A 27,299-nucleotide genomic window follows, 5' to 3' on the forward strand; every position below is an offset into this window, starting at 1 on the left:
GAGTGGCCCAGATACTACAGTATAAAATCCAGGAGGAGTGTTTTAAGGAAGGAAATTATGACTTGGGGCTGTAGATGAGCCAAGAAGGATGAAAATTCACCTTAGGAGACTGGTCTTATTTTCCAATAGATTTGGAGTTTCTTAGAGTTTTCAGAAAACGTGAGAGGTGTTTAGGGAAGTGTGAACAGAAGACAAGCTAGAAAAAAACTGGAGCCTCAAAAGTACTGGCAGAGGTGTCCTTGTGGCCTCTGCTCTAGCTGCTGCCTCTAGTCCCCATCTCCAGTTCTATAAAGGAGTTGAGTCTGTAGCCCAAGGGAAGAGTAGTGTCTACTGGAGAGACTTGCCCAGTGAGGCTAGTGTCTGGGGGGAAGAGCATGCTGGGTGAATTCTGCCCTCATCTACCATCCTTGTGGATGAAAACCACCAGGAGAATAGAAGGGCGTGTATGCCATGCGCTGCTCCACAGGAGAACAGAAGTAGGACCATGCCTAAATCTGTGGTTCCAAATTGGTGGAGATTCTCTCTTGAGACTTATTTCTGTGCTAAGCCTACAGAATAGCTGACATGTGGGTCAGACTCCTCTGGAATATTAGAGGAATAAAAAAGATCAAAAGCCAGCAGTTTAAGCTCTTCTGGGCTGCATAGCTCTCTGATGGCAGGATTTCTGTATTTGGTTCCATTTTAAAAAAAGGATTGCTGCCTAGGTTTTCTCTGAAACTGCATTCGGTCTATGTTTTACAGAAGTATGAAATGATAAAAACTGAAGAGATTCCCAATTTGGAAAACTCGAACTTTTCTACGAAAGTCATAAAAGACATTGCACAGAATATTTTATCATTTCTAAAATCAAACTGTACCAAAGAAGGACATACCTATTGGCTATTTAAAGGTAAATCCCTTCTTGAATGAACAGTAATAATTGATATCAGTGGCTCTGGTGAACTGAGTTTTGTTTTTGTTTTCAGCAAGTGGCAGTGATATAGTGAAGCTCTATGATCTCACTACTCTTTGTGAAGAAACTGAAGACAAGTACCAGAATCCATTCACAATGCCGGTGGCTATTCTCTTATATAAGTGAGTGCTTGAAGAAGTAGCCTTATTGAAAATTTTAAAGTGTACAGCCACAGTATCCAGGTTAAGGCACATTTTACATTTCTGTGGCTTAAGAAACGAAGTGTGTATATATGTATACAGGCCATACAAAGTCAACTTGGGGGAGAGTAAATACTATATTTAAAAATATGGTATTGTTTCTTATATGTCTTATTCTATTGGAAGGTAAGAAGAGCATGCTTATACTTGAGTTTCGTAGAGAATGAAGAATGGGGTGTAAAGTTGATATAAACAATTTTTTTAGGGTTGCTTGCAACATGATGATGAAGAAGAATCAAAATAAGAAACACTATGGAACCATTAGAACATTGCTTCTTAATTGTGTTAAATTGTTGGACAAAAGCAGACATCCTCAAGTAAGATTAACATTTATATACTCTTTAAAAATATTCTAGCATTCTGAAAAAAATAAAAGTATCCTAGCATTCTGAAAGATAGTTGCCTAGACTTTAAAGCCATTTAATTCATGCCCTATTTGTTATGGTAACTGATAACCACATGTGGCTATCGAGCACTTAAAATGTGCTTAATCCATGAAAAAAAAATGTACTTAATCTGAATTGAAATTGCTTTAAATGTAAACTACACATTAAATTTTGAAGGTTGGGGGATCCCTGGGTGGCACGGCGGTTTGGCGCCTGCCTTTGGCCCAGGGCGCGATCCTGGAGTCCCAGGATCGAGTCCCGCGTCGGGCTCCCAGCATGGAGCCTGCTTCTCCCTCTGCCTGTGTCTCTGCCTCTCTCTCTCTCTCTCTCTGTCTATCGTGAATAAATAAATCTTTTAAAAAAAAATTTGAAGGTTGTGTGTACACATTGCATGTTGAAATGATAATATTTTGTGTTACTGAACCAATTTATTAAAATTAATTTCACCAGACTTTTTATAATTTAGCCACAAGAAATTCAGAATTTCCTATGTGGCTGGCTGACACTACATTTCTTTTGGATAACACTATTCTCTCATTTTAGAACTCATGTAATTTTAACAGTGCTGCTGTTTTTTTCCTTTAACGCTTCTAAAAGGTGGAAAAGTATTTTACAATATTTTTTTAAAGATCCATTTACACAAATGGATGTTAACACTTTGTTGTATAAATAAGGTTCACGCTCTGTACCCTTCAGTACATAAAAGCATCTCTTAAAATAATCTTCTAGTCACATGCTGCACGACTTTACCACTCTTACCCTCAGTTGTTTGAGTCTGACATCCACTTTTTGGTGTAAAATCCTGTTTATATTAGGAAAGGCATGTAGCATATGCAACGTTTTTTTAAAGATCCAAGTTAATTTTAATTGTAGCCATATCCAGTTGGATATATAAGTTTATTTTGGAGACAGAAAAACTTGATGATTGAGATCGTGGTGTTTAGCAAAAACTGAATAGTTTATGTGAAAGTTAGGAAAAGGTGTTAAAACTATGGAATGTTTGTGATCAAGAATAAATAACAGATAGGGATCCCTGGGTGGTGCAGCGGTTTGGCGCCTGCCTTTGGCCCAGGGCGCGATCCTGGAGACCCGGGATCAAATCCCACGTCGGGCTCCCGGTGCATGGAGCCTGCTTCTCCCTCTGCCTGTGTCTCTGCCTCTCTCTCTCTCTCTCTCTCTCTGTGTGATTATCATAAATAAATAATTAATTTAAAAAAAAGAATAAATAACAGATAATAGAGTAGAGTAAATAATGATGGTACGTAAATGCTCATTTTAAGAGATGCCGGGGTAGACTTTTCCTTCGTGAAGCTGGTGGGGCTTTTCCCCCCTGGAACCAAAGAACATGCAATAAATATTAGTTGCTTATTAGACCCTTATTAAAGAGAAATTCTGGATTCTCAGCTAATATGGAGTGTTATCTTGCTAATATTTTAGTTATGACACTCTGAAAACTTTTGTCTCCAGTTGCCACCTTTTTTTAAAGACAGAGGGCTGGAGATGGAATAATTACAGGAAATAAGTATATCAACCCATGAAGATTTTATGGAGAGCCTTCAGAGCATTGAGAACTTTGATTTGTTCTTTGTGTAACAGTGTGGAAATAGCCTCTTTGAAGACCTCCTAAAATTTGTTAGTACATTAGTAAAATTCATGCCACTTTAGAATGCTCAGTTTTGATGACAATCACATGTATTTCTTTTTTTTTTATAAGATTATTGCTTCAGCCAATTACATGCTTTCAGAACTTTTTCAATTAGATGAACCTAAAAAAGAAGAAAGTTCAGAATCTCCTTTAAATGAGAATTCTGATGAAAGTTACAGTGAAGAGGAGGAAGAGATGCCAGACAGCGATGAAAATGGATCCTATAGCACCAGTTCTGATCCCTCGGATGATAACAAAGCAGTAGCTATTATTAAGTCTGTTGGAGAATTGTCGGTTCCAGAAAAATACAAATCCATTCATCAAATCCGAGTAAGCATGGTAAAATTGTTTTCAAGTTTTATAAGTGGAAAAACAGTTATTAATTGAATACAACTAGCCTCTCAAAAGATGGCATTACTAGGGTACCTGGATGGCACATTTGGTTAAGCATACAATTCTCGGTTTCAGTTCAGGTCATAATTTCAGGGTCCTGAGATCAAATCCTGTGTCAGGCTCCATGCTCAGCTCAGAGTCGGCTTCAGATTCTCTCTCCCTCTTCCTCTGCCCCTCCTGGTTGTGTGTGCTCTTGCACATGTGCTCGCTTTCTCTCTCTCTCTCTCTCTCTCTCTCTCTCTGTCTCTCAAAAAAAAAAAAAAAAAAAAAAAAACATTTAGTAATGATTCTTCATAGTCCAGGGCCTAGTAATCATTAGATTTATGAATACTAAAACCTGTTTTATAATTACCCTAGGGTAGCTGATCCCATGTGCAAGCCAATGGTAGACAACATATAAACCATACATCAATATATTAATTTTTATGTGATTTTCTTTTGCAGTGACCAGTGTATAATCCTGTCTCTTCACCAGGATATTCATTCTCAGTTGATAGGTTGCTGGGATACTGAACGTGTAGATTGCTTGGTGAACATAGAATAAGCATAGAAAATGGGGTGGCTTGTTGATCCATTTGTGGGGAAGCCAGTACCTTATCCCAGTGCTATTGCAGTGACTGGGCCATATCAGCTAGATTAGTCCTATCTCTGGTCTTGTCAAGGTCAGATAGACTCTAACAACTTCCTACCCTTTAAGTTCTGTTGACATGGATTGCATTGACTATCCTACCATTGGTCTTTTTCCAGAAAGTAGAACTAAATTTCAGTTCCCTAAATCCTAATTACTTTCCAGTCCTACCTGTCTGTGAACAGATCTAAATCAGCCTTAAAAGACTGACTGTTCCCAGCACTGAAATACAGTCACATATACAGATAATCTCTTAACGTAAGCTCGGGGTTTAACTTTCAGACAGAGACCTTATATCCAGATAGGTTTTTAGAGGACACCTCTCTGTCACCCTTAAACATTACCTGTCTTTTTGACTCTTCCTTCACTTTCCCCTCTCATTTACCAGAGCCACTTGCCTTTTTTCCTGCCTCAGGCTCATCAAGATCATGCCCATCTTGAGGAGGCATCTGCTGTTGCTTCTGCTTGGCCCGTCTCAGTTTTCATGGCTGCCTTTTTTAAGCCTTGTGTCTTAATGGAAATGTCCCTCCTTCCAAAGATCTTCCCTGATCACTCTAGCCAAAGGATGCTATGTTTTCATCTCCTTCATGGAGATCATAATATGTATCTGAAGTTTGTGTTTTTTCCCTTCACGGAAACAGAAGTTCCCTTAATGTATGGACATTCTTTAATCTCCCATGTGTAGAAAGTTTAATGTGTACTTGGGAAATATTTTAAATGACTACAGGAAAAGTTCTTAACTGTTCATCTGAGTTTTAGTGCACTTTCAGCTTGAAACCCACAGTGGAATTTTTTAAAAATTTTTTCTGATTATAAACAAAATTACTGATGGCAAAACTTCTGTGTATTCAGGCATCGTAACACAAGGCCCTAGATTTATGGGGCAAGTAGATGACAAAGACATAGTATAGTAGTATGTTAGTTTATAGTTTTGTTGTGGGTTTGTTTTTTTTTTCTTTACAGATAACAGCACTTTTATTAATATCTAAAGCACTAAAATAATGCAGTCTTAGTATTCATATAAACTGGTCTTTAGTTAGCTTCACCTAATACATGTACTTCTGAAAGTATAGTCAGCATGGCTTCAGCATCTCATTTCCAGCTCAATGACTGTGTCCATGGACAGGTTCCTTAACATCTATGATTGATGCAAAATGGGAAGAGTCCTCGGCCTTGCAGGATTCACCGAAAATGAAATGCCTCACAGAGGCCCTTACACATAAGATCACTTAGTAGATGTAGGTTTACTGGTTCTGCTCATAATTAAGCATATAATTTGTACAATGAGACCATTGGTGATAATTAACGTAGTGCTAAATTGATGATACTGTTAACTGTGTGTTACCAAGTATCAGTGCTAATTAGGGATTAAACTCACCCATTAGATTAGATATACATTTACCTAAAGCATTACTCACATTTTTGCTTTTTTCTTGCCATAATAAAATTATTTTTAAAATTTAAGAATTTCAAGTAACATATACTTTGGAAGATCTTTTTATTAGGCAAGGTTTTTGTTGATGCTTATGGCAATTTTATCTGCAATTAAAGCAGTACATTTATCTTAGTGCCTGTTACCTCCTGAAACTGAATACACAAGCAAATTTTGAAATTATTGATGTGTAGAATTTTGGTAATTCTTGGGAGCTGAGAGCTGTGGAATTTGTCATGTGGGCAGCATATTAATCATTTTAAATGTTTGTTTCTAAAGCCCAGTTGCACATTTCCAGTCTGCCATGACACAGAGGAGCGCTGTAGACTTGTGCTTAGCTATGTTCTGGAGGTATGTCTTAATTTCGCCTTCGTCGTTTCAGTAAACTTGTACTTGGTATGCACATAGCTCTTGTTTATCGGTGTCTGAACGTTACTCTGAATGATACTCTGCTCTTTTCTTTTTAAGCAGAAAGTGAAAATTACTTTTTCCCTTTCAAGTAAAATGTAGTCCTTTCAAGTCTGTTTTCAAAATTTAAATTCTCCTAAATATGTTCAGCGCCTTACATTTAGTTTCTAGTTGACCTTCAGTTGTGTGTATAGTAAATGTTTCTCCTTTTTTAAAGGGGTTAAAATCTGTGGATAGCAGCATTAAAAAAGAAAGCGACCTTCCTGCAGCTGACCCCAACACTCCAATCCCATTAAAATATGAAGATGAATCCACAAGAGGGGGTCCTGAGGGTCTGGAAAAGCAGATGGCCTTGTTTTTGGACAAAAGTAAGTTGAATTGATGTGCAAATAGGGACTTTTCTATAGAATAGTATACTAGTCCTTTATCAACAGCAGACACGTCAATTAAGGCATTCATTGAAAGGAATTCAGGATAAGGATATCCTGTGAATGGAAAGTAGCGGAAAATACAGTTTCATTCAAAATATAAAACAAAGAATAATTTTGACCCTTTATAGCTATTCCTAATAAATTCCGCTTCTTCCAGTTTCCTGGAGTGAGGAGCTAATGCCTTCAGCTCAGTAGGGTTCTCGTAAGAAATTACTGCTTCAGTAAAAGCAGTGGAGTGTTTAAGAGCGGATTTTGGAACCAAACTGCCTAGCTTCAGATCTTGGCTTTGCTAGGGCAAGTTCCACTTTTCTGAGCCTTGTGTTTTTTTGTTTTTTGTTTTTTTTCTCTCTCTCTCTCAAAATGGAGACAATAGTACTTACTTTAAAGTTTCTTATATGGATTAAATGAATTAATATGTGTGTGAAGTGCTTAGAACAGTGCACATAATAAGCACCATAGGGTTGTTGGCTTTTGTTACCGAGTGGTCCTTGAGTAAGCTAGAAAGGTCACTTATAAATTGTCTGATATGTCCCTCAGGAAATCACTTCATGAAGAACATGTGGAGTTTTTAAAAACCAGTTTTTAAAAAAATGCTTTGAAAACCTGTATGCTTGAAAGACCTTTCCTGACTTTTTTCTTTTCATGAACATAAGTTGTATGTGGGGGGAGGAAATTTATTGCCCTAGCATTTTATGTAGTTTCCTATGTGCCAGGCTTGAGCCTTTATACAGTGAGGGGAACCAGGACTTGAGACATCTCTGCCTTTTTTATGGTATTTTTTTAATGCCTTTTCTCTTCCTTCATCCCCAACTCAGCTGTTGAAAATCCTGCTGATATTCAAGAGATTTATGCTTGCTCCATCTCTAGTCAGAATTGATCCCCTTACTACTTAGTCCTTGAGCACTTACTGAAGCCTGCCTTATGTCACAGTTAGCTGTGTTGAATGGTCTTATGCACACACACCAATACAGTTGTGAGCAAAAGTTGTGTCTAATTCATTTCTGGTGTTCTCACGATGCCTCACACACAGAAAATGCATACAATAGCAGAGGAAAAAAATACATGCACAGTTAAAACCTAATAAAGATTGTAAGTACCTTTCATTGCTTTGAAAGATTCATGCTGTCACTGATCAGAAAATGAGAAATCTTGAGGTGGAAAGACTGGGGAGGGGGGACTCCTATAGCATTTTGTTGTTACCTATGTAGTTGCACTTAATAGATTTTCCAGTGGTTTGTGTTAGCAGCCTGTCTCTGCCTCTATTGTGAGATTTTTCCAAGGATGGAGAACTTAGAACTTCATGTCATAGTTTCTGGTGCTTAGCACAGTGCTTGGCACAAAAGGGATCATTTATTAGATGAAGAAGGTAGTAGTAGTCTGGACTTTATTTTTTTTTTTTTAAATTTTTTTATTTATTTATGATAGAGAGAGAGAGAGGCAGAGACACAGGCAGAGGGAGAAGCAGGCTCCATGCACCGGGAGCCCGACGTGGGATTCGATCCCGGGTCTCCAGGATCACGCCCCGGGCCAAAGGCAGGCGCTAAACCACTGCGCCACCCAGGGATCCCAGTAGTCTGGACTTTAGATAGTGTTCCTGGTGGAGGAAACCGTCCACTAGGGGAGATGGAAAAAATAGGCATCTCTATGGGCAACAAGCAGTAACTTGACTTTGGCTAATGGGCAGTATGGGTGGAATACTGGGGGAGGAAGACAAAAATGTCACATAGCAAGTGGGCTAAGATGCCTAGGCAGGATTTAACAAGTAGTGTGGAGTCATTTCAGTGTTCTAGAACAGGGGTTTCACCATAATTCAAGCTTATTTTAGGAAGGTAAATTTTCTGGCAGATTGACACACAGCTGGAGAAAGGACATGCCAGTCATGGGTTCAGTTATGTCAGTGACCCTAAAAGAGAACAATGGTGTTAAAGGCAGCAGGGGGCCTTCAGAAATCCCTATGAGGGTCTGTTGAAACACTGCCATTTTACTCTGTTATAAAGTAGTAAAGCACAGTATTTACTTGTCTTGTTGTAGCTGTAGTACCTAAGCCTGGACTGTTTCTATCAAGAAACAAATTATTTTCTTATAGTGAGACTTACATTCAAATAAAATGTGCTTTTTCTCCTGCCCCCCCTCCCCCCCGCAATGTCAGTGGGCTCCCTTCAGAAGGGTAATTATTCCAGTCAATCTGGAATGATCCCTGGTTCTTGGCAACATAAAATGAAACTCCAGCTGATTCTCAAGTCATCAAAGGCCTATTATGTTTTGTCTGATGCTGCAATGAGTCTTCAGAAATACGGAAGAGCATTACGATACATTAAATTAGCCTTGCAGAGCCATGGTAAGTCATTGTAAATTAATACACTTAATTGGGAGGGGACATTAGGAGGGGAGTAGTAAAGGCACCAGAATCACAGTGAAATTTTACTCCTACTGCTGTTGTAAAATTTAATTTTGAAATAATTTTTTTCTAGTCTTGAATGTGTTACTTAGTATTTTATTTTCTGTTCTGAGTGGTTATCTCTTCCTTTTGAAATATGTGAAGCCATATAGGGTATCTGACATAACATGAACTTAGAATAGATACAGTGGTACATAGCTTTCAACTGGTAACAAATTTTCTGAATATTCACTGTATCCATTAATTTTTAATACACTAGTGTTTTTGTCTTTCCCGTCCATTCTACCTAGATACTTATTGCTGTCTCTGCACCAACATGCTTTCTGAAGTGCTACTGTTTCTGTCTCAATATTTGACACTCTGTGGTGACATCCAACTAATGCTGGCCCAGAATGCAAACAACAGAGCAGCACATCTTGAAGAGTTTAATTATCAAACAAAAGAAGATCAGGAGATATTACACAGCCTCCACAGAGAGTCCAGTTGTCAAGGTATGCCAGTGAGACACAGCGTTCAATTCACATTGGGATTATTCCATCCAGTGTATGTTTATTGGAGTATGTCCAGGAAAGTGGCAGAAATGTTAGTGTTTTGATATTGCAGTGTGTTATATTCCCTTGATTTCTTAATTTTAAAATTGAGCATGATCTCTCATGTATTTGTATGTAAAATGGTTTTGAAATATTTTTAAATTACTAATTATACAACTAGACTAAAGGTAAAATAAGCTCTCTTAGAGTTGTGTTGGCTTTGTACTTTTTTTTGTCTTTTCATGAGATTTTCCTAGGTGATTTTGTAATCAGCAAACCAAGCCATGATTTTCTTTTGAAAAAGAGTAACAGTTGGTAAAAGGGAATGAATTACCTTCTGAAGAGTTTCTGGGGGGCTCAGATCCAGAGATCATTTTTTAAAACTTAGTTCATAGCTGACTGTCTTACTGGATATTTTACTTTGTTTTGGAGTTGTCAGATTTTAAAACTAGAAAATAGGAGAAATCATCCACAGCGGCTTTATACTTAGTACAGTCATAAGCTCACTACAGTCAGGGCAGTAAATGAGCTACAAAATCATCTTTGTAACATATCATGGCATTGTCGTATTTTGCTTTTAAAGCATTGATGTTATTTGATATCCATCCATCTCTCTTACCATCTAGAGAAGTACATTGGGGAGGAATGGAGTATTTCCTCACTTTTGCCCTCTTTCTTCACCTTCTCTTCTTCTGAGTTTCTCAAATGATCATTTTATTTTCAGATACTCAGTGAGAAAATCTTCACTGTTTTTACTGCTTTCATCAAATTCATTTCCTTTAAATCACTTCCTTGTGAGAGAGACATTCTCTCACATATGCCTGTGTTATCAGCAGGAGTGCTCCCTTTTTTCCCCTTGAATTTGGGCCCTGTACCTAAGTTTATTCCAGTTCTACTAGATGATGCCATGTTTAAGTCTCTGAGAGCTTAGATAGCAGCAGCTTCAGTGAGGTAAACTGATACGCAAACCATAACATACGTAAGTAGCCTCTAGTAGCAATTAGAGCTTTATTTTAAGAACTATTTCCATTAAAAAAAAAAAAGTTTTACCTTGTGTCACTGAACAACTTTAAGTCTGCACCTATCAGCAAGTGTACTTGATAAAATCCAGCTCGTGGAAATTATTTGGTATTTTTAGTCAGGAAAATATTTCTTTTCTTTTCTTTTTCAAACAGTAATAGTCCAAGAAAATACAGTTTTCTAAATTAAAGGATCTTTACTGTGAAACTTAAAATTTTAGTTGTATTGATTGAATCTTAGTAGGTTCATACCATTTTGGATTTATTTTACTGTCTTAAAAATATGAGATTATATGGATACTAAGGAGAATAAGGGTTCTCAGAACTCACGGTAATGTTTCCTGTTTTTTCTTTCAAGGATTTGCGTGGGCAACTGATTTGTCTACAGACTTAGAGAGTCAGCTTTCAGTTAGTTGTAAATGTTATGAAGCTGCTAATGAAATCTTGCAATTCAGTGACTTAAAAAGCCAGAACCCAGAACACTATGTACAAGTGTTGAAGAGAATGGGTAACATTAGAAATGAGATGGGCGTGTTTTACATGAATCAGGCTGCTGCACTGCAGAGCGAGAGAGTGGGTGAGTATCTCTTTGGAGTATTCTCTTCATTGCCACTTCTGTCAGAAAATCGTGCTGGTTTTATGATCTGAGCAAAAGAAATTGTGGCACTTTATGTAGAAAGGACTGCTCTGTTGAAGAATCTTTTATTAAGTTCTTGAGAAATAAAAACAGGAAAAAACACTTCTCTTTGAGATTCATCATTTTGTTGTCCTTCCTTCTTCATCTGATCAGTTCAGAAGTGAAATGCACAGCCACCCTGTGCTAGGCTATTTCCTGGGTATGTCATTGACTAAAACATAGTTCTCTTTCATGTCAGGAAGAGATAGAATTACAGATCTTTGGGGAGCTGGGCTGGCTCAGTAGAGCGGGTGACTCCTGATCTCAGGGTTGTGAGTTTGAGCCCCATGTTGGGTATAGAGATTACTTAAAAATAAAAAGTCTTAAAGTAAGAAATACAGATCTTTGAAAAATGCTATAAGCACAGATGCAGTAAAGTAGAAGAGGAGGAAAGAGGGGGAAAGGAGACATTTACTGATGTGAGGTTTTTAGAGGGTTTGGGGGGAAAAGGTGTGGTTTCTGTAGATTGGTATGTGATATATGGTATCAATAGGCAGATACAGGAAAGATTGAGAAGGACTAGACATGCAGGGTCCAGGGGATGGTAAGAGTAGCAGCCGGTGGTCTTTTGTGATTTGGGCCTGTGTCAAGTTTGAGATCTGTGTGGACATGTGAGTGGAAGGTCTAGCTCAGTTGTTGACTAGAAACCTGTATTTAGAGCTGTTTGGGTTAGCAAGACATAGGCCGGGCAACCCTCAGATGATGTGGGGAGGAGATGATTGAATCTATGAGAATGCTACAAATGTAAAGACCACCCAGCCTGAGGAAGGAAAAGAGCTGTGGTAGAAAGGGGGACAGCAGGTAAGTTGAAGTGTGTGTGTTCCTGGTCATCTATGAACTGTGCTTGGGGACACAAAGATCATGCTTTTTAACGTGTTTCCTTATTATATATGTGTGTGTGTGTATATTTTTTTTAGTTGAGAAATAAGAACCTGGGCTTTTAAGGTGCCTCTGGAGGAGGAAGTCCGTGAAGGAGCTGCAAAGTGGTAGAAACCTAGGAGAATTAGATACAACACAGATCATACCTTTTACGAATCCATGGGACAAGATGTTTTGAATCTTTATAAAATAGGGCTTTGCTCATGTTTTTGCTTGTTTTCATATCAGTCAGTTCATAGTGAAAGAGGGTATTACGTGAGTCTGCTCAGGCTGCCATAAAGAGTATCACAGATAGGTTGGCTTAAACAGCAGAAATGGTATTTCTCACAAGTTGGAAGTTGGAAGCCCAGGATCAAGTGCCAGCAAGGTTGTGTTTTCCTGAAGCCTCTCTCTGTGGCTTGCAGATGGCTGTCTTCTTGCCGTGTTGTCCTTAACCTGGTTTTCTCTCTGTGCATATTCCTGGTATCTGTTTCTCTTAGAAGAACACCAGTCATGTGGGATCAGGGCCCCATCTTAGGATCTCGGCTAACTTTAATTACCTCTTTAAAGGCCCTATCTTCAAATACCGTCACATTGGGGTTAGGGCCTCATCATAAATTTGAGGGGAGTGTGATGAGAGCAGGTCACTGCGATGGCTCCATGTAGCCGGTTCCTTAGCCATCCTGTCCCTGTCCCCCTCCTCTCATCCATTCCAGGACACACGGAGTTGACAATGATGTCTGCTTACATGTGATTTTCTTTTTTTTTTTTTTTTTTGTGAAGTGAGCAAAAGTGTATCTACTGCAGAACAACAGTTGTGGAAAAAAAGCTTTTCATGTTTTGAAAAAGGAATTCACAACTTTGAGTCAATTGATGATGCCACAAATGCTGCCCTTCTGTTGTGTAACACGGGGAGACTCATGAGGATTTGTGCACAGGCACACTGTGGTGCTGGGGACGAATTTAAGCGGGAATTCTCCCCAGAAGAAGGCTTGTATTATAATAAGGTAACATGCTTGCATGTTGAACCTCATCCATTTATACCTCATTGTCATTTATCTTTGCTACTGCACCATGAAAATATTTTAAAACTAATTAGAACTGTGGTGATGGCAGAGGAGACAGACAAAACACTTATTGTCTGACCGAAGGATGCTAAGAATTTAGTATCGAAGGTGGCATATTGAAAAGATGACTTCACTTAATCATGTTGGCATAAGCAGAGAAGACATCAGGTGGATTAAAGGCTGACGTGGAGAAGGATAACAGAAAGTGCAGAAAGTGGAAGAGGAGCTTCATGTGATGAGACGGGACAGGACTTTCCAGCATGACACAATTAGGCAGGAATCACAGTAAATGACGGATACATTTAAATGTGTAAAAATAACAATTTTCAAATGCACAACAGAAAGCAAAATCAAAAAGCAAACCCCAATCTAGTGAAAATATTTATAACCTAGGACAGATCAGAGGTTGATAAACCCTTCATATATAAAGAATCATTGAAGACGGGGGCACCTGGCTGGTTCAGTTGGTAGAACACATGACTCTTGGTCTTGGGATTGTGAGTTCGAGCCCCACGTTGGGCGTGGTACTTAAAGAACAAGTAAATAAAACAAAATAAGATAATCACTGAAAATAAACTGTCCCAGTAGGAAGAAAAGGCAAATACTGGGGAGGGGGGTACAGGGAGGGACAGAGGGGAAGGGAGTTGACATACAGAGCCCAACACGGGGCTCAGTCTCACGACCCTGAGATCATGACTTGAGCTGAAACCAAAAGTCTTACGCTTCTCCAACTGAACCACTTGGTGCCCCATGGCATGGGAAATTTTAAAATAAAAGTGACCTTGTTAGAGATTTTCTTTTATTAAATTCACAGATACACAGAAAAAAAAATGTAGATAGATACAGATAAGAAATGTAGAAATTATTGCTGGGTGATGGAATTGAATGTGATTTTATTTGCTTAAATAAAATGGCTATGCCCTTCAGGCTGCAGGTGGTAGAACATGGAAGAGATTGCTGCTTTTTACACTCAGATCCAGCAATTTTTTATCCTTAGGGTCATCAATTTTTTTCTATCTTACTAGTTATATAAACAAATTTTCATTTAGAAAGGAAAAATAAACGGAAGTGCATCTTCATGAATGAGCATGAGTCAGCACTAAGGCTTATGCTGGTCTTAACTGTGGGCATGTGGAGTGACCTACAGTCCATTTTAAATGGCTTTTCTCATTGAAAGTTTCATTGTTAGGGTTTTTTCCTTTCTTCACAATACTGCCCCTCTGTAAATTGTTCCCACATCAAATTAACATCTGGGTGATTTTAAAGTATTTATTTTCATATGCTGTCGGAATAGATTTAGACTGAGAACTGTACCTTTCCCTCCCTTACAGGCTGTTGATTATTATTTGAAAGCTCTGAGGTCACTGGGAACACGAGACATACACCCGGCTGTTTGGGATTCAGTGAATTGGGAGTTGTCCACTACTTATTTCACTATGGCAACTCTGCAGCAAGATTATGCTCCATTATCTAGAAAAGCTCAGGAGCAGGTAATAATATTTATGCGGCTATAAAAGAAGTCTTCAACTTTATTTATGCCTTTAACAGATATTGAGCATATTTTCCATAGCAAGCAGTATTTAAATATTTTTATTTAAGATTATAGGCTTGTCATTTTTTTCCTCCTCCCCCTTAAAAAAAAAAAAAACAGATTGAAAAAGAAGTCAGTGAAGCTATGATGAAGTCCCTGAAATACTGTGATGTGGACTCCGTGTCTGCTCGACAGCCTCTTTGTCAATATCGAGCTGCAACCATCCATCACAGGCTGGCGTCCATGTACCACAGCTGTCTGAGAAATCAGGTATTGCCATTCCAGCTGAAGCTTAGGTCCATTTAAAAATGTTCAGGGTGCTTTGCTTATGTTTCAATATCTATTTAAATGTCAGCTGTTCTGTTAGCTGCTTTAGAAAAACTTGCAGTGTAGGGGATTTTCCCCTCTCACCTGTGCTGCATATTTCTCTCTACTATAATTGATTGGCTATTAGTTTGAGAAATTAGGTATCCTCTGTGTGCTGCCCCCTCCCCACTGAGTCTCTCTCTAGACCCACCGAGAATAACTACTATCCTGGGGGGATCCCTGGGTGGCTCAGCAGTTTGGCCAAGGGCGTGATCCTGGAGTCCTGGATCGAGTCCCACGTCGGGCTTCCTGCATGGAGCCTGCTTCTCCCTCTCCCTCTGCCTGTGTCTCTGCCTCTCTCTCTCTGTGTCTCTCTCATGAATAAATAAATAAAATCTTTTAAAAAAATAAATAACTACTATCCTGGGTTCTCCAGTCTGTCCATACCTTTTGTGTTTTACCACTTAAACAGTATGTTTACGTTTTACCCAGTGGTGAACTTTACAGGACAAATCACACTGTACATATTCTGTGGTTTATTGCCTTTCACTGGACATGATGTTTTCAAGATTCCTCCGGGTTGGTGCATTTTCTCAGTTCACTAGAAGTCATTTAATGAATATATCACTGTTTATCTATTCTATGATTGTTGAATCTTTGGGTTGTTTCAGTGTGAGACTGTTAGAAGTAATCGGCTGTGAACTGCCTTGTACCTGAATCCTGGTGCTTAGATGCAGGGGTATCTAAGAATACACTGAGGGCCAGATTGAAGGTACCTTCCTCCAGAGCGGTTGCGTGGCCAAGAGTTTTGTGTTTGAAGTGTCTCAGGACTGTGTGTGTGTTTGTTGTTGTTTTTCTTTTCTTAGCTCAGGACCAAGACAACTTACCTTGCAGTCCCTTGGGGGTGGGCCTTCTTCTGAGTACGCTTATCCTGAGAATGCTGTCCTTTGAGGTCCAGGTTAATGAAAAAGGATTTCTTTTCACTTTAAGCTGGCCCAGGACCCTTCCCCTTGCCACAGGAGGTCCTAACCAAAATTCAGGCTTGCCCAGATGGTCTAATATCCTCAAGGCAAGAGCAGGCTGTAGACACAATGGGGAACAAAGTGTCTTTTCAGCAAAGTGTGCCTGGACAGCTGGATGTCCACGTGCAGAGCACATGGGGGGACTGTCCTCTGTCACATCATATACAAAAATTAACCAAAAGTGGATTAAACACCTAAATGTAACAACTAAAACTATAAAACAATGACACTAAATAACTCTTTAAATATATATATATATATTATTTATTTATTTAGCCATGAGAGACAGAGGCAGAGACACAGGCAGAGGGAGAAGCAGGCTCCCTGCAGGGAGCCCGATATGAGACTCGGTCCCTGGACTGGGATCACATCACGCCCTGAGCCGAAGGCAGGTGCTCAACCACTGAGCCACCCAGGTGCCCCAACACTAAATAACATTTAATGATCCAGAGACTTGGTTAAGTAGTTCTTGTGAAACCAAGCTTTAAGGTTTGTCTTCTTATTTTATTTTTGATCCTAGGTTGGTGATGAACATCTTAGGAAGCAGCACCGGGTGCTGGCAGATCTTCATTACAGCAAAGCTGTTAAGCTTTTTCAGCTTCTCAAAGACGCTCCCTGTGAACTGCTTCGAGTACAGTTAGAAAGAGTGGCATTTGCAGAATTCCAAATGACCAGTGAGTCTTACTCTTTTATTTCACAGATTTGTGTACATTGACTTGACTTAGTGTCGAATTGTCTTAGAGTGAGGCAGACCAGAGATCTCTCTTGAATGTAAACAATGTTGTTTTCCTTTAAATTTGCCCATAGTTAACATCTTTGGGTAGAAGCCAGGAGAAGTCTACACTCTTTTAGAAAATGAATTTGAGGGATCCCTGGGTGGCGCAGCAGTTTGGCGCCTGCCTTTGGCCCAGGGCACGATCCTGGAGACCCGGGATCAAATCCCACGTCAGGCTCCCGGTGCATGGAGCCTGCTTCTCCCTTTGCCTGTGTCTCTGCCTCTCTCTCTCTCTCTCTCTGTGTGTGACTATCATAAATAAATAAAAATTAAAAAAAAAAAAAAAAAGAATTTGAGGGCAGCCCAGGTGGCTCAGCGGTTTAGTGCCGCCTTCAGCCCAGGGCGTGATCCTGGAGACCCAGGATCGAGTCCCATATCAGGCTCTGCGTGGAGCCTGCTTCTCCCTCTGCCTGTGTCTCTGCCACGCTCTCGCGCACACGCGCGCGCTTCCTCTCTCTCTCATTAATAAATAAATAAAATCTTTTTTAAAAAATGAATTTATGTTCCGTGACCCCTTTATATTCATAGAAATATTGAAATACAGCCATGCTCTCTTTATTTGGAAAGAACTATGACAAGTTTGTTGAGACCATTAGAGATGTAAATCATTATGAACAATGTAGGAAGGGAAAAGGAGTGATCCTGGAGCAATGATCCCATTGAATACCTATAAACATACAGTGGATACTGGCAGTTGTGGAACTAGAACTGTAGATCCTGAGCAAGGCAGAGCTAAATGGGAAGGGAAGAGAAGGAGGAAGGTGAATGAGCCTGCTGCGTTGGGGTGAGGCCACAGGAGGGAGGGAGTGGCTGCTCCACACTGAATCTGTTTCCCTGAGTTCTCTTATCCTTGTCCACCTGCTCCCCTTCTGCAGGAGGGGTCTTTGGAGAAATAGCCCTTGTGTGGTAAAGAAACAAAAGTTTCTCTGAAGTAACAGCTGTTCATTTGATTTTATTTCAGTTGTTTTTTAAATTAAATGTAATACTGAACCAGATAGATGACTCTTTTATTAGAGTATCCCTGAAGGATGCACAAGAAAGTGATAACATTGCTGCCTCTGGGGGCAGGATGGGGGGCCAGGAGGAGGGCTTTCACTGTTTCCCGATTTAGACTTTATACATTTTGAGGATGTATTACCCATTCAAAACAGTTTTTAAAAATACTTTTGACTGGGACAGCTGGGTGGTGCAGTCATTTGAGCATCCAACTCTTGGTTTTGCTCAAGTTGTCATCTCAGGTTCATAAGATCAAGCCCCACATCAGACTCCACCTCTGTGAAGCCTGCTTGAGACTTTTCTGTCCCTCTTCTGTCCTTTTCTGGCCCCTCCATAAATAAATAAATCTTTAAACAAAACTTTTTACTGAAAATATTTTTAACTTTTTGCCATTGTATACTAGATGGCAGGATTAATAGTAGCTCTTTCTAGGGTAGGTTTTCGATGGCCTTTTTTCATTTGCATCTTCAAATTTCCTGCCATGTTTGAATTCCTTCAAGACAGCAGGCATCATTTTCATAAAAACAGATACTGGGAACAAATTTGCTAAGATGATGAGTATGGTTAATTTTTCTTTTAAAAAGATGTTTAAAAATTGAGTACCTGAGAAAAGTTACATATGCATTTGGAGGCTTTTGGACCAGAGTTGTCCCATCTGGTTTCTTTGACCTCGCAGTCAGGTCTTATTTCAGATAGGTTGTATTCTCACCCTGATAGAACCTACTGGTAATTGTTACTTATTGCTTTGTCTAGATTTAATATTTTTATCTAGGGATGATTACTAAAAGTTGGATTTAGAAAATTTGTATAGATTCTCATGAGCTCCTTTTAATAGCATTTAAAATCAGTTTTCATTAATCCCCTGACATTGGATGAGTTTCTAGATTTATATTTAAAGGAATGATCATTTTTGTGTTTGACACACTAGGTCAGAATAGCAATGTTGGAAAATTAAAAACACTATCTGGGGCTCTTGATATAATGGTGAGAACTAAGCATGCATTCCAGCTCATCAGAAAGGAGCTTGTAGAGGAATTTGACCAGGTAAATGGGAACTATATTTATCTTTGTTTTTTGTGTATTTTAAGCTAAATAGTGAGCATATCGCGTATATGTTTATGTATGTTATGTATGTTATGTGTATATGTATATACAGACATGTATGTGTTTTGCATAAAACACACTAATAGTGACCTATTGTATTTTCTTGGTGGAATTATTAAATTCTAAGGTAGAATTATATCTTTTGCATTAAAATTTTTTTTCTTTAAATAACCACATACAGCTTAGTAAGACCCCAGGAGTATAACATCTCTGTTGTGTTTTCTTTTTCAAATTGTTTCTTTTTTGTTGTTTTACTGTTTGTTTTTAAGAAAGAAAGAGGCATATAGCTCTTTTATAATTTCTACTAAACTGCCAGGGAGCAGTTGAACAATGAATGGGCTTAAGCTCCTTGGAAAGCATTTCCAGTTTGCCTGGCATTCCAGCATTCATGCTGCCTTCTGCTGTTGCTAAAAGCTTCTCTGAGTCCCCATGGTAAACCAGCCTGTTATTCCTCCAGCCCAGGTTTGTCCAACCCTGGATCATGCCCATTTCCATCTTGGTCCTTTAGTGTGCAGTGCAACACTGCAGTGCAGTGTTGCAAAGTAGGAGATTTCCATTCAGTATCAATTTCTTCTACATAAGTGCCTGTTATGTGTAAGACATTTTTCACAGGCTTTAATCTATCAGAGTGATCTCTGGGGTAGGGGGTTCATCACAGCCTCTGCCACCAACAGGCTGTGCTTGGAGAAAAACAAAGGACCTGGGGTTTCCTTTTTGTTTGTTTTGTTTTTGGCTAAAAAGTCTACTGGTGAATGAAACTGCAGTCCTTTTGTTTCAGTATGAAGCTGTCGTTGTTGGGTAGCTTAGGTGAAGTGACTTCTTCTTCTTCTTAGCCTAAGAGCGATGAGTCCCCTCCAGCTGCTGATTCCTCTCCTAGTCTTAATCGAGAAGAAGTGATCAAGCTCCTCAGTATATTTGAATCTCGGTTGTCATTCCTTCTCCTTCAGTCCATCAAGCTGCTGTCTTCAACTAAGAAGAAAACAAGGTAAATCAAATTGTTCTTTATGGAAATTTCTTTTCCAGCTCCTTACCTGTAGAAAGGTAATAACTTCTACTGACCCTATAAAAAGATAGGTTGTATTCATTCTTGTCCTTTATGTGGGTGATCAGGAATTTTTAAGTGGTGCTCTTTCCTGACTTGGTAAATCAGATGAGACTCCTTTCCGTGTTGCCTACTACATAGTGAAGCTATAGAAACAGATCTTGCTTCCCAAGAGTAAGTACTCTTCTGGTTTTAATGTTTTCCCTGAGAGAGATGAATGACACTGGAATCATTGTTTCAGTGGAATCACTTCCACTGTTTCTAGTAACTCACCATTGTCTGTAGTGGGAAGTCAGGACTGCAGTTTGATACTCAGCACCAAATGCACTAATAGAAAGGAGATAACAGAACATTGAAAATCTCTGTAAAGCCAAGAACTTAGTGAAGAGAAAAGCATAAGCATCTCAGCAAAAAATGTTCTTAACACCTGCGTCAGTCTGTCCAATTCTGTTGTTTTGCCAGAGTTACTATGTTGGCATTATTAATTTAACTTGAAAATCTAGTACTAAGTACTAGATCAGGAAGGTAGGGGGATCCCTGGGTGGCGCAGCGGTTTGGCGCCTGCCTTTGGCCCAGGGAGCGATCCTGGAGACCCGGGATCGAATCCCACATCGGGCTCCCAGTGCATGGAGCCTGCTTCTCCCTCTGCCTGTGTCTCTGCCTCTCTCTCTCTCTCTCTCTCTCTCTGTGACTATCATTAAAAAAAAAAAAAAAAAAAGGAAGGTAATATAAATAACACATCTTTCTTTCTATCTATTTTAAAGATTTTATTTATTTATTCATGAGAGACACGGGGGGGTGGGGCGCAGATACACAGGCAGAGAGAGAAGCAGGCTCCATGCAGGGAGCGCGATGTGGGACTTGATCCTGGGTCTCCAGGATCACGCCCTGGGCTGAAGGCGGCGCTAAACCGCTGAGCCCGGGCTGGCCTCTTTTTTTTAAATATAAGTACAATCTGACCATATTACAAATTTGGAAAATAGGGGGAAAAATTACCATACACATATGCTGTTATCAGCTGTTCTGTGTGTTTTATCAATTTATAATATTCAGGTACAGATCATTTTTGTCTCTATATTTATTTTAATTTATCTGTAGTAAAATTTATTTTTGGTGCTGCATAGTTCTTCAAGCTTTGACAAACACAGACATGCATCTCCTGCCAAAATCATGATCTAGAAAGTTCCATCACTCCAGAAATTCCCTCTTGCTACCTTTTTGTGGTCTATCCTAATTCTTCGGATCTCTGGGAGAAAGTGTGCTTTCTTTTACCATTAAATGTAGCATCAGCTGTGGTTTTTTTGTAGATGCCCTTTACCAAGTTGAGGATGTTCCCTTCTATTCCTATTTTTATCATGAATGGTTGTGAAATTTTTGTCAGATATTTATTGGTACACATGTTGAAAGGACCACAGTGTTTTCCTTCTTTGGTGTCTTAATATGATGGAGCTCATTGAGGTTTTTTTGATTGTTAAACCAGCTTTGCATTCCTGAGAGAAACTCTACTTTGCTGGGATGTGTCATTCTTAGGCATCCCTGGGATTCCATGTGCTAGTACCATCAAGGATTGTTGTGTCTGTGAGGACAGTTCTCTCCTATAGTGTAATCACAGTTGTGGTCTTGTAATGCTCCTGTCTGGTTTCGGTACTAGAGCTGTGCTGGCCTCATGGAATCAATTTGCAACTATTTGTTCTTCTAGGTTTTAGAAGTGTAGAGTTAGATTGTTTCTTCCCTAAAGGTTTGTTAGAATTTACTAGTGAAATTATCTTGACCTACAGTTGGCTTTATTGGAAGTTTTTCACAATGAGTTTAATTTCTTTTCGTAGATAAATACTATTCAAGTTGACTTTTTCTTCTGGAGGAATGAAAGTCTTTTATCTGTTGTCAGGTGCATAGGTTCACAGTATTCCCGTAGTATCCTGTTAATGTCTAAAGGCGTTTGCAGGGGTAGCTCTCGTTTTATTCCTGATATTGCCAACTTTTGTCTTCTTTTCTTTCTTGGTTACTCTGATTAGGAGTTCATCGGGTTTATTGATCTTTTCAAAAAACTAGCTTATTCGATTGATATTTTCCATTGTTTTTCTATTTTCAGTGTCCTTGATTTATTCAGTTCTCTCTATAACTTTCTACTTATGGATTTTTTTCTTTTACTGTTTCTTAAAGTAGAAGCTTAGATTATTGACTTGAGACCCTTTCTCTTTTCTAATATAAGCATTTACTGTAAATTTCACTCTGCTTTTGCTACATCTCACAAATGTATTTTCTTTTTCTTTCAGTTTAACACTAATCTTTGATATTCCCTGAAACTTCCTCCTTGAGCCCTGTGTTATTTAGAAGCATGCTCTTAGTTTCTAAGTATGGAGACTTTCCAGGTAATCTTTATTATGGATTACTGGTAATTCCAGTATGTGCTGAGACCATAACTTTTTTTTTTTTTTTAATTTTTTTTTAATTTTTATTTATTTATGATAGTCACACACACAGAGAGAGAGAGATTGGCAGAGACATAGGCAGAGAGAGAAGCAGGCTCCATGCACCAGGAGCCCGACGTGGGACTCGATCCCGGGTCTCCAGGATCGCGCCCTGGGCCAAAGGCAGGCGCCAAACCGCTGCGCCACCCAGGGATCCCGAGACCATAACTTTGCATGATTTCTCTTCTTTCGCATTGTGTATGTTTGTATTATGACCTAGAATATGGTTTGCCTTTCCGTGTGCACTTAAAATACATGAGTATCTGCTGTCTTGGATAGACTGCCCTGGAAATGTCAGTTAAGTTGGTGTACAGTATTTTTCAGGACTTCTGTCTTCCTACTTCCTTGTTTTATCAGTTACTAAGGGAAGAGTGGGATTTTCTAAGTACAGTTGTGGATTCATCTGTTTTTCTTTTTGGTTCTGCAGTTCTGTTTCCCCTGTTTTGATGTGGACACATTTAGGATTGTTCTGTCGTGGAGAATTGACCCCCTTATCATACGATACCTACTTGTTATCTTAATAGAGCTACTCAACCTTCTTTTGGTTAATGTCTTTTTCTTTCTTTTCTTTTAGCCTAACTGTGCCTTTTTAATAAAAGTGAGATTCTTACAAATGACATATAATTGGGTCTTGCTTTTTTTAATCCAAACTTACAATTGGTATCTTCAGACCACTTACATCTAAGGTGATTATTAATATAGTTAGATAAAATCTATCATCTTGCTATTTTATCTTTTCTGCCTTCTCGAGTGAATTGAACATTTTCATGATTGGATTTTATTTCACTATTGATTTATTATTTATACTACATTTAAAATTTTTTGGAGGGCAGCCCCGGTGGCTCAGCGGTTTAGCACCACCTGCAGCCCAGGGTGTGATCCTGGAGACCCTGGATCGAGTCCCATGTCAGGCTCTCTGCATGGGGCCTGCTTCTCCCTCTGCCTGTGTGTCTGCCTCTCTCTCTCTCTGTCTCTATGAATAAATAAATAAAAAATATTTAAAAAAATAAAATAAAATTTTTTGGTGGTTGACCTAGGGTTTAGGTTGACATCTTTAATCAGGAGCCACCTTCTCATGATATTCTCCTTAATCATGTGCTGTATGAAGATGTTCAGGTAATCACTGCCAGTTCTTCCCTCTCATCAGTTGTGTTATTACCATTTCACTTTTAAACATACTACTACTGTTCCTGCTTTAGATGGATACCTTTTAGAGCAATTAAAAATAAAAGGACAATTTATTTTTCTATGAATTTATTTTACCTTCATTTAGTCCATTTCCAGTGCTCTACTTGGTATAGATACCACTTTCTGTCTGGTGTCCTATTCTTTCTGCATGAGAAACTTCCTTTAATATCTACCAGCAAAGAATTCTTCCATTTTGAATGTCTGAGAAAGTCTATTCCTCCTTCAGCTTTGGGAAATGTTTTCCCTGGAGAGAGTTCTAGGTTGACAGACTTCTTTGTCCCACACTTGAAGGATTTCCCTCCCTTGCCTTCTGACAGGAAGCCCACTCTGATTCTTACCTTTGTTCATAGGTATGTAAAATGCCTTTTTTCCTCCAGCTGCTTTCAAGATTTTCTTCCCTGCTCCCCTCCCCTCGCCCCCCCACCTGCAGTTGAACATGATATTTCTGGGTGTATCCTGGGTGTGTGGTGACGTCTCCTTCCCTCCTTAGTGTGTTTATTTTTATTTCTTCTCCTCCATTCTCTCTTTCTCTGTGGATCCAGTTGTATCTACACTAGACCATTTGCTCTTTGCCACAACTGTTAACATGTTTTGTTGCTTTTATACTTTGCCAGCGGTGGAGGTTAGTTTGAGTAATTTCTGTGAACCTGTCTTCAAATGCACTGATTCTTGATTTTGTGTCATTGACAGTTGAACTTGTCAGAAACATTCTGTATCTGTTTACTGTGTTCCTCATTTCTGGTATTCCCTTTGAGTTCTTTCTGGAGGTTCCATCTCTCAGCTGAAGTGACCCATCTGATCATGCATGTTGCCCACATTTTCCACTTGAGCCTTTTAATGTATTAATCATTGTCATTTTAAATCATCTATCAGATAGTTCCAACATCTGGTTTCAACATCTGTGTCACATCTGAGTTTTGTTTTTTGTTTTTTTTTAATTTTTATTTATTTATGATAGTCACACACAGAGAGAGAGAGGCAGAGACATAGGCAGAAGGAGAAGCAGGCTCCATGCACCGGGAGCCCGACGTGGGATTCGATCCCGGGTCTCCAGGATCGCGCCCTGGGCCAAAGGCAGGCGCCAAACCTCTGCGCCACCCAGGGATCCCCATCTGAGTCTTGTTTTGTTCTTTGTCTCTTGGCATGTGTTGTTTCATTACTTTCTACATCTCAGACTGAGGGAAATAATTTTGATTCCTGGAAAGTTCTTACACTATCCCATTCTAGGCCTTTAGTATGGAGGGTTGAGTGTTTTCTAGTCTGGAGCTGAGCTGTGGTTTGAGATTATTTTGTTGCTCTGGTTATTTTCCATGTCCAGCAGCCTTCATGTCCCTCAAGCAGTGCCTGTGCTTAGTGTGGAGCAGGTCTGCAGAGGGTTTTTCTTAATGTCTACTCCACCTTTAGTTTAGGGCTTTCCTAAGGAAGGTGTGGGGTACCTCGGAAAGAGTCTGTCTGCATACTCCTCCAGCTCTCAGCCATAATCCATTCCTACTTGTCCTTCAGTGCTTTCAGCCTTTTAGAGAAGGAAAGAGGGCCAGTCAGGCCTTCTCAGTTGATTTGCGTAAGCCTCAATCTCAGGACTGGGTCCCTGAGTCCCTGGTTTGTGTGTGTGTAGTCTCACTGCTCCTGCCCCACCCCTGGGGTAGAGTGGTTTTTTTCTGCTCACTGCTTTATCTGCATTGACTTTCACCAGTACCCTAAGGCTGCCATTGCTTGTTGCCTTCCTCTACCTCCACCCACCTTGACTAGGCTGTGCAGATGAAGGCTTTCATTCCATGGAGAAAAGGGTCTGGGTGGGGTTGCCTGCCCTTCTGCAGCTATAGCTGGTCCCCTTGCCCAGCCTGCATGAAGGTTGCTTTCTTAGGGCTTTCACCAGAGTCCTTGAAGAGAAGCCTAGGAGACAAGGTGAACTCATCCTATACCTGCAACCCTCAGAGGCCCCACACTCCCTCGCCAGGTCTCACTCAGCCTCTACCAGCTCAGTAACTTTTAACTAAATTCTTAGTGGTACCTGGCTGCCTCTGTCCCAGGCGTGGAAGTACTTCTCTGGTGCCCTGTCTGTCCTTGGTTTTCAGACTCATTGGTTGTCTGGCAACCCCAGCTCTTTGATAGATTCATAGAAAGTCATGAACTTGTAGGTTGTCCTGCTTTGTATTGCTGGGTTTGTCAAAGGGTGGGAATGATAGTTTTTCTTGTTCTCTCCATTCTGAGCAGAAAGCCTCTCCAGTAAATGCTTTCAGATAATTCTCTGTGGCCTAAGGAGAGCTCTCATTTGGGCGGGAGCACTCAGCCTTAGGTGCCCTGTCATCTCAGCCCCGCTGTTTATCCTTGGCATCCGCTCTGTGTCTGGTCACTGCACCCAGCAGGGAGTATGTACGTGCTGTGGTTCAGCAGGTACATCTGTCTTCTGAAGAACCAAAGAACTAAAATGCGGGGGGGGGGGACAGTGTGTACAGTGACACACAGTTGGCTTTTCCTGTTTAACAGCAGCAGGTAGAGAATGTTAAAATTTTTCCTTGGTTTCCACAAGGTGGCAATATAAATAAATACATTTGAGAAACAGTGATTCACCAATTTTCACAAATTGATAGTTTGAGTAGTTAGCTAACAGGTAACAGTTCAGTCCTAACAATATCTTTTATAAACATAACTTACAGGGTGCCTCGGTGGTTTAGTCGGTTAAGTGGTCAGCTCTTGGTTGCAGCTCAGGTCATGATCCCAGGGTTGTAAGATTGAGCCCTGAGTCTGGCTCTGCACTGGGCATGGAGCCTCCTTAAGATTCTCTCTCCCTCGAGAGCGCTTGTGCACTCTCTCTCTAATAAATAATATCTTTAAAAAAAAAAAACATCATATGTATGGCTTAAGTAATTCTTATTTAGTGAAGAGTCTTCTAACCTGTTTTTTCAGGTTATTAATATTCTGCAGAAAAAATGTAATCTAAAGTTTTCATGCATAATGTATAAAATCCTATTTACCTAATTTGTGTTCATTTTTCAAGGTTTGTTAAAGACTATTAAACGTGATATTTGTGTTTATACGTTAATATGTTGATAGGCTTTGAAACAGAAAACTGGTTACTGAGTTATTGACTGTTTCTCCTGTGTCACTGGAGGGGAGGAGGAGGAAGGCCTCCCTTGCTGAGACCCTGCTGTCTCACCATGAATCTGTGAGCATTCCTGCTTAGAGTAAAGGGAGATCAGAACTAGACTTTTCTTTTTTAAATGTATTTATTTGAAAAAGAGAGAAAGGGGGACAGAAAACAAGTGGGGGGAGGGGCAGAGGGAACAGCAAACTCCCCGCTGAGCAAGGAGCCCGACTTGGGGCTCCATCCCTGGACCCTGAGCCAAAGCCAGATGCCTAACCACCTGAGCCACCCAGGCGCCCCAGAACTAGACTTTAAAAGAAAGAAAATATAATAATTTTGTGTTTTGTTTTGATTATTCTCTACCCACCACACCCCTGCTGGGGAAAAAAACACACACACACAGTTTAGTAATTAAAAATCTTAATTTTCTTAGAATCTTCTTATGACAACTCCCTCTATGGCAACCAGTATTGTCCTGCTAGAAATGCTTGTTTTGTCTGTTGGGTTATATTTTTTCATTTTGAATGAAGAATTTTACTCTTGTACTTTATTTTAATATTCATTGCTTTAGCAGACTGGAGCCCCTTGATCTTTTTTTGATGGCTTTGGGGGTTCATAGAATGAAAAATAGAAGTAATCTCTGCAGGTTTGGAAAACCTTTGACCATGTGCAGAGAGCAGATCTTTTATATTTATGGGCTATTCCTGGCCAGGTATGTACATTTAGTAATTGGTTAAGATTATTAAAAGGAAAATA

At 39.7% G+C, this 27,299-nt stretch overlaps 1 protein-coding gene across 5 annotated transcripts in view; it reads left to right on the plus strand.

The window, feature by feature from the left end:
* The window catches only part of EDRF1 (erythroid differentiation regulatory factor 1), a 43,523-nt gene that overhangs the window by 13,012 nt on the left and 3,212 nt on the right, over window positions 1-27,299 (plus strand). For 4 of the 5 annotated variants that reach the window (XM_038579071.1, XM_038579070.1, XM_038579072.1 and 1 more), the window contains 15 exons: window positions 742-889; window positions 966-1,074; window positions 1,358-1,469; window positions 3,253-3,513; window positions 5,916-5,987; window positions 6,262-6,412; window positions 8,625-8,813; window positions 9,164-9,364; window positions 10,781-10,999; window positions 12,740-12,963; window positions 14,355-14,513; window positions 14,675-14,824; window positions 16,403-16,556; window positions 18,582-18,697; window positions 19,591-19,742. In XM_038579071.1, the coding sequence (XP_038434999.1) occupies window positions 742-889; window positions 966-1,074; window positions 1,358-1,469; window positions 3,253-3,513; window positions 5,916-5,987; window positions 6,262-6,412; window positions 8,625-8,813; window positions 9,164-9,364; window positions 10,781-10,999; window positions 12,740-12,963; window positions 14,355-14,513; window positions 14,675-14,824; window positions 16,403-16,556; window positions 18,582-18,697; window positions 19,591-19,742 (2,417 nt within the window). The remainder of the gene's footprint in view (window positions 1-741; window positions 890-965; window positions 1,075-1,357; window positions 1,470-3,252; window positions 3,514-5,915; window positions 5,988-6,261; window positions 6,413-8,624; window positions 8,814-9,163; window positions 9,365-10,780; window positions 11,000-12,739; window positions 12,964-14,354; window positions 14,514-14,674; window positions 14,825-16,402; window positions 16,557-18,581; window positions 18,698-19,590; window positions 19,743-27,299) is intronic. The other variant, XM_038579073.1, reaches the window with a different exon arrangement.

Source organism: Canis lupus, chromosome 28 (assembly GCF_011100685.1).
Source record: "Canis lupus familiaris isolate Mischka breed German Shepherd chromosome 28, alternate assembly UU_Cfam_GSD_1.0, whole genome shotgun sequence".
Classification (NCBI taxonomy): domain Eukaryota; kingdom Metazoa; phylum Chordata; class Mammalia; order Carnivora; family Canidae; genus Canis; species Canis lupus.